At 53.8% G+C, this 12,424-nt stretch overlaps 2 protein-coding genes across 2 annotated transcripts; one reads left to right on the top strand and one right to left on the bottom strand.

Moving 5' to 3' along the window:
- Positions 1 to 4,237: 4,237 nt before the first annotated feature.
- SCS7 (Ceramide very long chain fatty acid hydroxylase SCS7) lies at positions 4,238 to 5,508 on the bottom strand (the record flags this gene model as incomplete). Its single annotated transcript, XM_036634610.1, has 2 exons — positions 4,238 to 4,628; positions 4,685 to 5,508. The coding sequence occupies 2 exons, from the start codon at positions 5,506 to 5,508 to the stop codon at positions 4,238 to 4,240; spliced, it is 1,215 nt and encodes a 404-aa protein (XP_036499692.1).
- Positions 5,509 to 9,047: 3,539 nt separating this feature from the next.
- CGCS363_v002760 (uncharacterized protein) lies at positions 9,048 to 11,712 on the top strand (the record flags this gene model as incomplete). The annotated part of the gene is made up of 6 exons (XM_036634609.1): positions 9,048 to 9,164; positions 9,249 to 9,276; positions 9,340 to 9,500; positions 9,551 to 10,905; positions 10,961 to 11,413; positions 11,472 to 11,712. The coding sequence occupies 6 exons, from the start codon at positions 9,048 to 9,050 to the stop codon at positions 11,710 to 11,712; spliced, it is 2,355 nt and encodes a 784-aa protein (XP_036499693.1).
- Positions 11,713 to 12,424: the final 712 nt, after the last annotated feature.

The following is a 12,424-nucleotide window of genomic DNA, read 5'->3' as shown; positions in this document are numbered from 1 at the left end:
CGTTTGCGAAGTTTGAGATTTCCTATTGTTTGCAAAGTGGCAAGCAAAATGCGCAAACCTACGGCGGCAGAGTAAATCTGTACTGTTCTTCCAAGAGTGCACTGCCGACGTTTCCCGATAGGCCACGCTTTCCGGATGGGAACTTTTGGTTGTATTTGCTGGCGCTTAAGATTTGCTGCGAGAGAGCGTGAGGCGGATCCTCGTCTCGGGGCACAGAAGGGCAATAACAGGAGAGACTTATGGTGGGGGCAGAGGAGTAAGGTACCTAGTGAGGAAGGGACGGATTGATGACGTGGGTGATGGAGGACGTCGACAACAAAGGTATTCCAAGAGGCAGGAGCTATGAGTACACGAGATCTTTCTTGTGCCTAACTTGCAGAACAAACGTGCAGGAATGGATATCAGCATGCTATTAATGACACTGCACTAGGTCTACAGGTCTGGACATGAAATTACAGGTATTTTGATCATGGAGTGCTGCAGCAAAAACAAACACCATCTGTTCTATAGAAGCTGGCAGACCAGCAGGCCTTCAGAGAGCGCTGCTCAGAATAAGCAAGTGAAGCAAGCAGTCTAGTAAAGAGACGTACAAAAACATGTAGCAGCAGTGAAGATAGTGGGTGCTCACACTAAACAACGCATAGAAAGAAGAGATGGAGCACATCATGATAGAAAACCAAATCTGACTGTGAAACATACAAAGGCAGGTTCATCAAGGGCTGCGATCTCACCCGAGAGCGTTGAGGCAGCGAATGCTCAGCAGATCGCAGAGACCAGTTCTATCTGCAACTTTGTCAAAAGATATGTGACACATTTCCTATGAATTCGTGTTCTAATACGCGAAATTTAATTTGAGCTATGCCTCCCTATACCTTACCCGGACGCCAACACGGTAGCCTGATACCTGCTCCACACGTAGTGGAGGGCGATGGAGGGTAAAAGAAAGAAAGGAAAAAACCTAAGGTACAGAATCAGCCATAAGTAGTTGGCGATCGAATATGTGATGTAACGTGTTTCTGCTGGAGAATCAGTGTGGTGTCGATCTTTTCTCCTGTGGTGATGATGGGTAGACCTTTGCTCTCTGGCCAGACGGCGACTTGGCCACCACTCGTTTGGTGGCCTTCGATGGAGACCAGAGCGGGCTCGTCTGTCTCGAGGATCTATTTGGAGTCGCAGAGCGTCGCCTTAATGGTCCGGTCAGAAAAAGAAATTGAGGATCATGTGTACCAATGCTTACAGTGAGGAATCCTAGACAATATTTCTTCGACGCCATGAATTAGCTTTCAGATCGCTCGTGTGCGAGAGAACAAACTGCTGTAGACGGCATCTACAACAGGTGACGCGTCGATCATCCTGCCTCCGAAGTAGCGACCGTTCAGACCCCTGATGGCGTTCTCGCCGCCCTGGACCTTGTCGAATTTGAGGTAGATGTCACCCTTGGAGTTAGGATCGACTGCGATGTGTACAACACGACCATATTTCTTTTCGGCTTCTTGTCGCACATCGTCTTCCAGCTCTTTAGCCCAGTCGTCACCATCCTCCCTGTCATCGAGTTAGCATAAATTATCCTGGATTGACGGTGGTGGAACGTACTCTTCGGGATCAAACATGTTGTGCAGCACAACGCATCGGCTAGCCATGCTAACGTTGACCGGTAAGGGCTTAATCTCGGTCTTGGGCTTCAGAACCTGTCGCTCATCTGCTCCGTTCGAAGCTTCATCAGTCCTGGCAAGTTTTCTCATCAGGGCATCACGGCTGTAGTTGTTAAAGTTGACTCCGGCAACATCGGTGTCATCCAGGGCGCTGGCACCACCAGACTTTTCGCTGTCTCGTCCACCGGCACGGTCAAATGCTGATGTCTGCGGGCCACGTCCGCCAGCACCCGAAAATGCAGAGCCTTGATACGCTTGGTTCTGACCAGGGAATCTCTGCAACATGTTGGCAGTGCTCTCAGGGGTGAACTTATCGTTTCCGAGGCCAACACGGATCGGGCGACCAGCAAGGTCGAACCCGTTCATTTTTTCGAGTGCCTCTCTGGCTTGGCTAGCTTCCCGGTACCTGAAGAATGGTTAGCATGGGAATTTGCAGGCAAGGATACGAAAAGCTTACTGCACGAAACCATAGCCTCGGCTGCGTCCATTGTCATCCTTTTGGAGCTGGACAAATTCAAGTTCACCAAAGGGTTCAAAAACAGCCTGCAAATCCTGTTCGGTGACGTTGAAGTGAATGTTGCCAACGTAGAGTCGATGGAAGGGGATCGAGTTTGGGTGTGCGCCGGTAGCGGTCTCGGAGTTGCGGACTTGGCGGTTCTTCTCGGCCTCTGTGAGCTGAACTATGATAGGGATACCTAGCAGTTTCTGCCCAGTAAGTTGAAGAGCTTGAGTGACAGATTCCTCGTTCTTGAATTCAACGTAACCAACTCTGGATGAATCATTAGTATCTGGGTCTGTAGTGTAGAGTGAAGACTTACCCCTTGGATCTTTGGCTGATGCGGTCCTTGACAATCTGGGCCTCGTTGACAGGGCCGACCTTTTCGAAAAATGCCTTTAGGTCGCGAGTGCGAAGACGGGCGGCGAGCTGCTGGACAAAGACAGTGCGGCGGTCCCGTTCATCTTCAGTAAGTTGTGGTGTTGCCTCACGCTTGGAATTCTCATTACGATCGTCGTCCCTTGCCCGGCGATGGTCCCCCGAGTAGCGATCAGAGCGATCCCGACGGTCGCGGTAGTCACGGTCGTCACGCGACGAGCGGTAAGAGCGGTGGGGTGAGCGAGAACGAGAACGAGAGTGTCTGCGTCCGCCTCTGTAGTAGTCACCATCTCCTCTGTGACGACGTGAGTGACGGCGGTCATCATCGCGGCTTCTGCTTCTCCGCCTACTCTTGTGGCTGCCAGCGTCGCTCCGAGGGGTGGATGCCTTGTGTTCTTCCGGTGTGCCACGGCGGCTTCGAGTCGAACTGCGTTCGCGGCGGTCGCGGTCTCGGCGTCGACGGTCGTAGTCGCGGTCGCGGCTTCCATCGCGGCCACGGTCGCGGTCTCGGCGCTCTGGGCGATCTCCATTAGGACGATCTTCCACCTCGGTGGTCTTTGGCTTGCTTTCGGTCGAGCTTTTCGCCGTGGCGTCAAGCAAAGCTTCGACATCTAGGCCGGACATGTTGACTGGAATTGTGATCAGAGAGAAAGGCGACTATGTTTCCTGTTTCGATGGGGAAGCTGCTCTCGACGGGGCCAGGAGCAGAGTCTTGTCGCTGTGGTGATGGAGGGGGAAGGAGACAACGAGATTCCGTGGGATGGGGGAGGCTGGCTTCGTGTCAGAAGTGACTAGCGCAGCGGATTCACCAGAAAACCTTTGGGCGGGCAGGCAGGCGTGGCTCATGAGTCGGGTTTAGGGACTACGGCACTTTTGGCCAAGCATTAAGGTAGGTATTCGTAGGTACCTTGGGTAGGTGCCTGGTAGTTCCACTAGGTGCCTACCCGACCTTCTTACCTACCAGGTAGGTAGGTACCTTCCTACACGCTTACCTTGCCAAGCACTGGCTACATGCGGTCATTCGGGTGCCTTACCTAAGCGACCAGGTCTGCACAATCTACCAGAGTCCAGACCGAGCCGCACGGTCTGAGGTCAAACCTGTGCACCAAGATCTCGTTAGTCACGTGGCTATGCAGAGTAATCATTATCCGTCCCATGCTTCCGAAGTGTTTGTGTTGTCGAACTGACTTCCAACCGGAGGCCCGACCAGACCCCCTTTACGACTGCCCGTGAACTAGTCCGCTTTAACGGTTCGCCGTGGGCTGCGATCATGGCGTCGTTAAGGTTGCCTCGCTGGTTGGGGCACTGAACTTTCGCGTAGAGGCAGATATCAAGCTTGTCAACGCAGCGGTAGTGGCCAAGGACATGGTTTGAAAGATGTAGAACGTGCTTTTCTAATTAAGGCATGGCCTACTGAGTTGTGGTATCATTCAAAAATATTCTGTACTGAACCAGTCGCCATGACAAGATGACGACTCTTCCCATGGCGGTATCATAACTGCCCGGGGCGCTATAATACGCGACAACCACCTTGAAACCGTCTCCTCGAAACGCCTGGCGAAAAGACCCCATTACTGCGTTAGGCACTCCTGCGAGCGTATATACATGGGGGCACATGTTGATAAAGAATGAGCAAAAGTCGCTCTCTTGGGCATTAGAATAGTCCCCCGGATCGTCATCGTGACAAGATGTATGAACGTTGGTCGATGAATTATTGCGTCTTGACAATGGGAGGCAGTTCGGTGCCGAAAATGCTATCCCAGAACCGGCTGGTGACGCCAAAGCCAAGCTCATAGTCAAGGAAGTGGTGCTGAAGGTGGTACTTCTTCAATTCCTTGTACCAGAGCGGCAAGTTCTGGTGGTGAAGGAAGTAGTGCGTCAAGTCGTAGCAGATGTAACCAAAGATGCCTCCGCAATAAACAGCGGTAGCGGCGTGCCAGCTGTACGAAAAAACCCAATGAGCCAGCTTGTAGAACGGCGTGGCGAGAACAACAAAAAGTGTAGGAGGCATGACGAGGCGATACTTGTCCATAGGCAGGTAATGATGGATGCCGTGGAGGAGGAAATGCATGGTAATGCCAACTCGGTTGTCCGGAAGCCACCTGGTTTTCGCTGTTGGTTATCTGGAATTGCATAGCACATCATAGGGGCAGCTTACTTGTCAAGGTGGAAGAGGAAGCGGTGCAAGATGTACTCGATCAAGCTCCAGAGAAAGAAGCCGAGCCCCCAATAGCAGACCTCCTGGAAGGTGCTGTCCATGCCCTCTCTAGCCAAATAGGTACCGTATGCAACTGGGGGGAGCCACGCCACAGGCACAACCCACCAAGGCGTCTTGGAAAGGGGCTCGAGAAAGTTTCCAAATAGTGGTGCAGACTCGCCGCCCTTGTAATGGCGAGGGCGATGAACCTGATCAAGGTAGAACTCCTTGCTGAAGCCCCCGTACCAGATCTGAGGGAACAGTGGGCGGCTCAAGTCGAGGAACTTGTGTTTCTTGTAGTCATTGGTGTAATCCGTCTCCTTGCTCAAATCCTCCTCGCTAGCCATGCCAGTGCGAGGATGAACCCATCGCTCACCATCCCAGAGCTCGCCATTCTCATTCATCTTTGGCTCGTCCTCATGCTCCTGGGTCTTGGCAGCGCTGTTGCCATTGCCGTTCGCATTCCCGTTCACATGTCCATTCGCTTTCCCGTTGGGCTTGTTGGCCGTCCCATTGATTGACTTTTGAGAAATGACGAATCCAACCAAGGAGTCGTCGAGAACTTCGTACGCAGCCTCGGAGTGGGGGTGGGATGTCGGATCGCGCAGGATGGATTCGATGTCCTTGCCGCCGTAGTCGAAGACGAGGTCGGCGCCACCGGGATGGTCCTGGGCGAAGTCGGTTACGTCGTAGACATTTTTGCCAATCGTAACATAACAGGACTTCTTCGAATTATGTGCCTCGACCTCGGCGCGGGTGAAGGTAGGGAGAGTTCTCGACGGCATAGCTGCAGGTGGCGATCGTGAATACGCTGCAACGGAGGCCTGGAGGTGAAACGACTCGGTTGATGCAGACTGATTGCGACGGCCGATTAGGTGGTTAAGCGGTTGGCCGGGTCCAAACAGGACGGAGTGCAGAGTAGCGGTGGCAGAACAAAGAGAGTGGACGGTTTGGAGTCGCAGCAGGCAGTCGCAGGCGCTGGCGAGGAGGGAAAAAGAAGGGACAAGGACAGGAGCGACGACGCGGGAGAGAAAGGGTATTAAGGTGGTAACCGTGGCACCTTGACAGGTGTGTGTAGTACAGATAAAAGGTGATCTAATGCGAAAAAAAGGAGCCAAAAGCCGGGAGGGCCGGAGGTAGGCAAGAGAGGCCGGGACTGAGGTTCGGTGGAACAGGGTGGTGAGAGACGAACGGAGACGGGGGAAGAATTAATTAGGGGGTGCGTTTGATTTGGGGGGATGAGTGGACGGGCAGGTCAGGGAGAAGCTCTCTACGCGATTGCCAATCTCTCTAGACCGAAAATTTACGGCGTGGTGGCGTTACTCTGGCACCTTGCGGAAGCTTGGACAGCCGATTTGTGGTTCCACTGCTCGACAACCTCTGGCGTTTTTTTTTTTTTTCCTCCGTCGATTTTGCTCCCTCTCATCATTCAGGGTTTACTTTGCACTGTGTTGCTTGGATGCAAACCCCGAGATTCCCACCAGGAGCCACGCAGTAGGCTGGTGGAAAGCTGTGCCTGCCTCAGCTCAGCAACAGTCGAACACGTTCCCGAACGGGCAATGAGCGGCGGGGGGTGTGAGTGTGCAGGAGCAGCGGTATTCGTGAGGGTACCGGTACAGGTACAGATACAGATAGATACAGGTACAGGTACGAAGGCCCGGGGACATAGGGATGAGGGGAGGGAATGGACGGTGACGGGAGTGGGTTCGCAGAAACAATTGGTGAATGAAATGTCAATGAGCATCTGCAAAAGTTGGTGTGGATATGTGGATTCTGAGAGGGCAAACGGCGATGGGCATTGGCAGAAGAAAGAGTTGCATGGCAGTTTGGACCTTTGAGACGGGACTCGGGAGATGGCGACGCTAAGAGCACGCCTCGGCCGTGCCATTAAACAACGATAATCACTGAGCCTCCAGGTCACAGCAATGCAAAAGCAGCCGAGTGTCGGCGCCGCTGGATCGCCCCGGGCTGACGGGTCCGTGCAGGAAATGCTTCTGCGACCTTGTGGTTTTGTTGGACGGGGTCGTGGATTGGGCAAAACATCTACGCAGTAGAGGATGAAGGATGTCGATGCGGTGTGAGGCCTCTACACCTCGTACCTTGGGTAGATGGACACAGTAGACGGCGTAGAGTTCTCACATGCGGGCCGTGGCTTGGAAACGAGGGGTAGTCTTGGGGCTTGGGGCTCTTGGTCTTACCTACCTACACCTATCATGGTCGCCTCTACATCTTAGCACCATCGGCAATGGGCCGTGACCCCCAATGAGCAAGATCGCAGCGAGTGCCGTGGCGCCCTCTGGCAGCAGCGGCGGTCTGTGGTCTTCTTAGAGCATTGTTGGGGGCGGCACTCTAGCACTCTGCTTTACAGCAGAAGCAGCCGGTGTCTTGCAGCGCACATGCAATGCGCTTGGCTTGCAAGATGCGACTTGTGACTTGTTGATGCGTTGGACAGAGTCCCTCTCTTGAAGGGATGCGTGATAGTGGCGACCTCAATCTCTCGCACGTGCATGTGGCCTCCAGGCCTTTGCCAGGGCACACTGTGGCTCCGCCTGCGTGGTAGCTGAAAGCCACGCGTTGGATTCGTCTATATCGACGTCCATCGTTGGCTCCATTCTGTATCTGCTGAGGTGACTACTCACCCTGACAGAGCATTCGCTTGTGTGTAAATTGAAGCTGTGAACCCGGTTGGCTGTCTACCTACCTACATAAGGTAGTGTACTTACGCATAACTCCCCCGCACTTGAGCTGCACAAGTCGCTGTCAAATTGAGTTGAAAGTCAAGTCGCGCCCAACTTTTGGAGGAAATGGATGAGGAAACGAACACGGCGGCTAGACCAACCAACCTTGACTGCCAAACATGCTTGATCACCTCACTGGGCTGGCTCTCGAGCTGGGAAGAAGCCTGGACATTGTCAGGCACCCTCCGACTAGCTGCCGGGCACCCAGGCCTAACCTACCAGACGCGATGTGCTTGGAGAGGAGAACGTCTCACCAGCTGCCGTACAAAGACAGCCCTGCCCTACGAATACCTTTGGCGCTGAGCTCATCACCATCAACCTTGCAGCTGCGGTGGCACGCTTAAAGAAACAGGAAGTTTCTTACAGCCACGCATCCTACTATGCAGTATGTGACCCCCGGAAGTTTTCCATTGTCAGGCACATTCATTTGTTCGTTGGCATCATGCGGTACGCTTTTCATTATCGGAAGACGTCATCATTAAATCCATATGCGTCTACCTGCCACAATGGAATTCTTCTCAGCAACATATCTTCTTATGCAATGTCCGGCTGCCTTGACACCGGGTTTATGTCTATACTCAATAGATACATAACCATCTAAGGGGGCGGATGAGCAGGGACCATGTTGAAAAGATTTGCCCCCCAGCACAAATTTGTCGCTCGGCGCTTGAGCTTAGAGCATTGACCGATTGCCGCGAGGGAGCCCCTCAGTCGCATACCTTATTTCACTTTACGTTATCTTACAGCAAGACCAAGCAAAACCAAGCCCACGTCAATCATTGGACAACAGCCAGGGACGACTACCCGTGTGGCGCAGGCCAATGGCTTGCTCAGCTTCACAGCCAAGTAATCAATTGTTCAGCTCTTCTCTTGGGGCAGTCCTCCGTCTGACCCTAGGGCATAGCCGCACTGGAAGGGCGAGAGTGTGGTGCAGTGCGGTGCGGGACGACGTCGTCGTCAGCAGTGATCCTGACGTGTGGCGGGGCAGCAAGCTGGGTAGTAATGTGAGGTATCTCATGCTAGAGATGTTGCCCCGCTTGTGCCTCACGTATTATCTAAGACTACCATTTCCCAAGCCCCAGGTTCCGTAGCCAAGCACCCAAGCTTCCACAATCTTTTGCGCGGCACGGCTTTGCCGTTGACGTACGACCCTACCATCCTACCTTACATCACCCTGTTAGGCTGTTTGCGAAGACTAGGTATCTGGGCAAGAGGCACCAGCAAGAGCTAATAATCCAGTGTTGCTTCAGACAGTCGGGGTAGCCAAACCCAATCTTACTTCGTCAAGCTAAAATCTTCACCCAGTCCATCTTACTCAAGCTCCCCTCCCTGGCGAGACAGTTCAGCTCGCCGTTTTTTAGCTGAGCTTAGCTCATCTGTCCTACTTGGACCTGAACTTTCCTTCGCCATCCTACCTTACGTTGCTTTCTCACCTTTTACCCCTCCAAGGCTGATTCCCAACCTCGTGGGCCAACAACACCCGATAACAAGGCGACCCCTCCACTGTTTACCGAACATCCGACGCGCCTCTGCGATCGAACCTCACTTCCCTTCTTTCGCACAACCTGAACCTCATTCCCCTGCACATGGCGTCATCCGGTCTTGGGAGAGGATCTCTTCTCCTTGCCCTCTGCCTTCTCCTGGTGCTTTTACCAGGGCGCGCCGCAGCTTTTGGCGCCGGCAACATTCCCTCCATCGCGCAGGTAGGCGCTTTACCCGAGCACTGTTTTGCTGATGCTCTTTATCTACCACATGTTGCAACTACTGACCACTGGACGATTTCTCAGGTCGAGGGTGTCAATTGGCGTCATGGAGGTGTGTTCCTTCTTGCTCCTCTGCTTCTCATAATTACTGATTCGCTGACGTGGTCGCATGCAGATATCGAGGATATGCTCAAGACCATCGCCTTCTTGAAGGGCAAGAAGTGGACGTCGATGCTGGTTTCAAGGGTCTACTTCGGCAACTGGCTGCGTGACTATTCTCAGGCTGTCGATGTTGGAAGCTTGAAGGGAGTCAATGCTCCCACAATCAGAATCTTGGTTCGTCTCTCGCGCAATGTTGTCCCCTTCGCTTCTTACCGTTCAATTAGGTCTGGGTGCTTTCCTTCATGGCGTTTGGCTATGCGACTGAGGAATTCGAGGTCACTGAGGAGCGCCTCGGCGTCTACCGTCCCGAGGAGCATATCGACAACCCCCTTGGGTACGCTGACGGCATGGACGCACGCAAGTTTGATCCTCGTCTGCGAGGTCCTGTAGACCCTGTCGAGACCAAAATCGATTCTCGCACCGGCATGAAGAACTATATTGCCAACGAATCAGGCGGTTGGGCAACCAGCGCTGGCTACCTTCGCTTCAGCTTTGCTCGCAGCATCCACTATGGTCGAGTTTACACGAACGGCTCCCGTGGCTCGGGCAAGGAGGACGATCTTTGCGAGGCCCTGCGGTGTCTCGGCCAAGCCCTACACTGCATGGAGGACTTCAGCGCCCATAGCAACTACTGCGAGCTCGCCCTTCGCGAACTCGGTTATCATCAAGTCTACCCCCATTGTGGCGCCGCCACGGAGATCGATCTTCACGGCCGTCGAGTGTTCCCTCTTGTTACCGGAACTTTTGGAGCTGTAGACTTCCTCCACTCTGTCTTAGGCGAGGCTACTGATCACTTCACACAATCCGAGGTCGACGAGATGAACGTAGCGCTTCAGAACGCCGAAGGCCTGACTGGAAACATAGGAGGTGGTTCTTCTGGGAGCTCCTCAAGTGGTCTGGGAAGCATACCCGGACTGGGAAGCCTGGGCAATCTTGCCGGCCTCGGCGGCAACAGTAGCAGCGGCAGCCGTGGACTTTTTGGACTTGGTTCCAGCTCGTCTTCTTCAAACAAGTCAAATGACTTCATCTCCCTTGTTGACCAGCTCCCGGGTATTGGTGGCGGCTTGGCTAAACAAGCCAAGGAGCTACAAGCCCGATCGGCTGAACAAGAGCGGGAAAACCAGAATGTCGGCAACTACTCAAGCAGTCGTGGTGACTTGTCTCGCGACAGCGCCAATCAAGTACCCGGCATGAGTACAAACTTCGACCCTGTCAAGACGGCGAAGAACATCTACCCTATCCTCCAGTTCAGGGATAAGATCGTCAAGTCTATCAGCAACCTCATTTCCAAGGTTCCTGGCCTGGAGAAGTTATTGGACCATATCAGTGAGACACTAACAGCCTTCATCCTCGGGCTGCTGGCACCTTTCGTGAGACCGATCATCAACCAAGTCTCCAAGGTCCTCAAGGATGGCTCCTCAACCGTCATCAGTGCAAGTTCCAACTCACAGCTGGAGCCTTGGAAAAATCCGAGCTGCGATGACCCCACTCACTCAATGCTGTCCAAGGACCACTTCACTAACATCCTCAACTCGTGCGCCGGCAGAGTTGCCGCGACTGTTCTGCAATATGTTGTTCCGTAAGTGCCCCCGTGGGGACAACGACATATTGAACAAGTTGCTAACAGAAGGCAGCCGAGTTCTTTATGCTTGGGAGAATCCCGGAGTACCTGTTGACGAGGTTGTCAACGATGTCCTTCGGGCCTTCCACCACCCGGCTATCCGAGACGAGAGAATTGAGATTCAAAGAAGTATGTTCGAGACGGTTCGCAAGTGGGTCGACGAAAGCCCTCACAAGCATGAGCTGTCCCGCCTTCTGTCATCTGAGTCTGTCAAGGCCGGTAAGAACCATATTCTGAGCGGCGAGGCCTCCAGAGGCCAAGATGGTCCCGGCCACTCTCACGGCGCTTGGGACAGCTTTGGCGAGTTGGGTCATGGGAAGAACAAGGGATCGCTTTGGAGCCAAATCCGGACGAGAGATCTCAACTCAATGGACGGAGACGACAGAAAGCCTCTGTCCAGCTCTCCTCTGCCACCACAGAATACAAACTACGGTTATGACCAAGACCATAGAGCGAGCAGCCAGCCGTACCCAAGTGGTGGCTACGAATCTTCTCAAGGCCACGCCTCCGGCTATTACAGTCAGCCTGAACCGCAAGGCTATGGTCACCAGCCGCCTCCCCCTCCTCAGGGACAGTGGGGGCCTCCGCAACCTCCTCAGGGGTATGGCGGACCAGGCTATGGCGGCCCTGGATACGGTGGACCACCGCCGGGCCAGTATCCTCCTTATCAGCAACCGCATCACCCCCATCATCCGCAGGGTGGTGGTGGTGGTGGCTGGGGACAATACCCAGGCCAACACCGCTACTAGTCACGATGCGTTGTAGATTGGGAAGGTTCTGAGGGTCATGGGACTTGACAGGCTGGCTAAGGCTTGTAAGGGCTCGGCGGATGACTGGGGGTAGGAGGTTCGTTGCAATGGGCACGATGTAGAATGATTCCCACAGACCATGAGTAACATGATTTATTTCATTTCGCAACCATCAAGTGGCATGTCTGGGAGAGAAGCGAGAGAAGCAAAATCGGGATGAGGACCTATACACAACTCACGTTTGTTTTGGTTGACGATGAGAACACATGGAAAGCATCACAACGACCGAAAGTATCCTGCTACCGCTTTGTTTTCAAACAGTCAACAGAGCCCCTTTGCAGCAATAATTTGGCAAACATTTGATCAAGGCGAGGCACAGATCTGACCAAAGGGTCGGGAAAGACAGTAGAGGCTGGGCTTTTCATAACATGGGATCGAACGGCCAAGTCGTTCCTGCTCGCTCTTTTCCAGCCACGCTCCAGCGAGACGTGGGCTTCAGAGGATATGATGATGCGAGCAGGGCCGGGTAAGCTCCGACGAGGAGTAAGACGCTCCGTGCTGGCCTCCGATTGCAGCCGGCGGGACATGTGCAGACGCAGACGCCGCCATCGCTCCGCCGTTCACTGCAGAGACACTCCAACCGCTCCACTGTCTTCACTGACGTCCGCTGATGAAGTTGCTGACTGTCGTGGTGCGTGGACTCGCAATAGATCACCCCCTTCTGCGAG

This window comes from Colletotrichum siamense (genome assembly GCF_013390195.1).
Source record: "Colletotrichum siamense strain Cg363 chromosome Unknown KSG_Cg363_contig02, whole genome shotgun sequence".
In the NCBI taxonomy this organism is placed as follows: domain Eukaryota; kingdom Fungi; phylum Ascomycota; class Sordariomycetes; order Glomerellales; family Glomerellaceae; genus Colletotrichum; species Colletotrichum siamense.
This window is presented reverse-complemented; position numbering and strand designations above follow the sequence as displayed.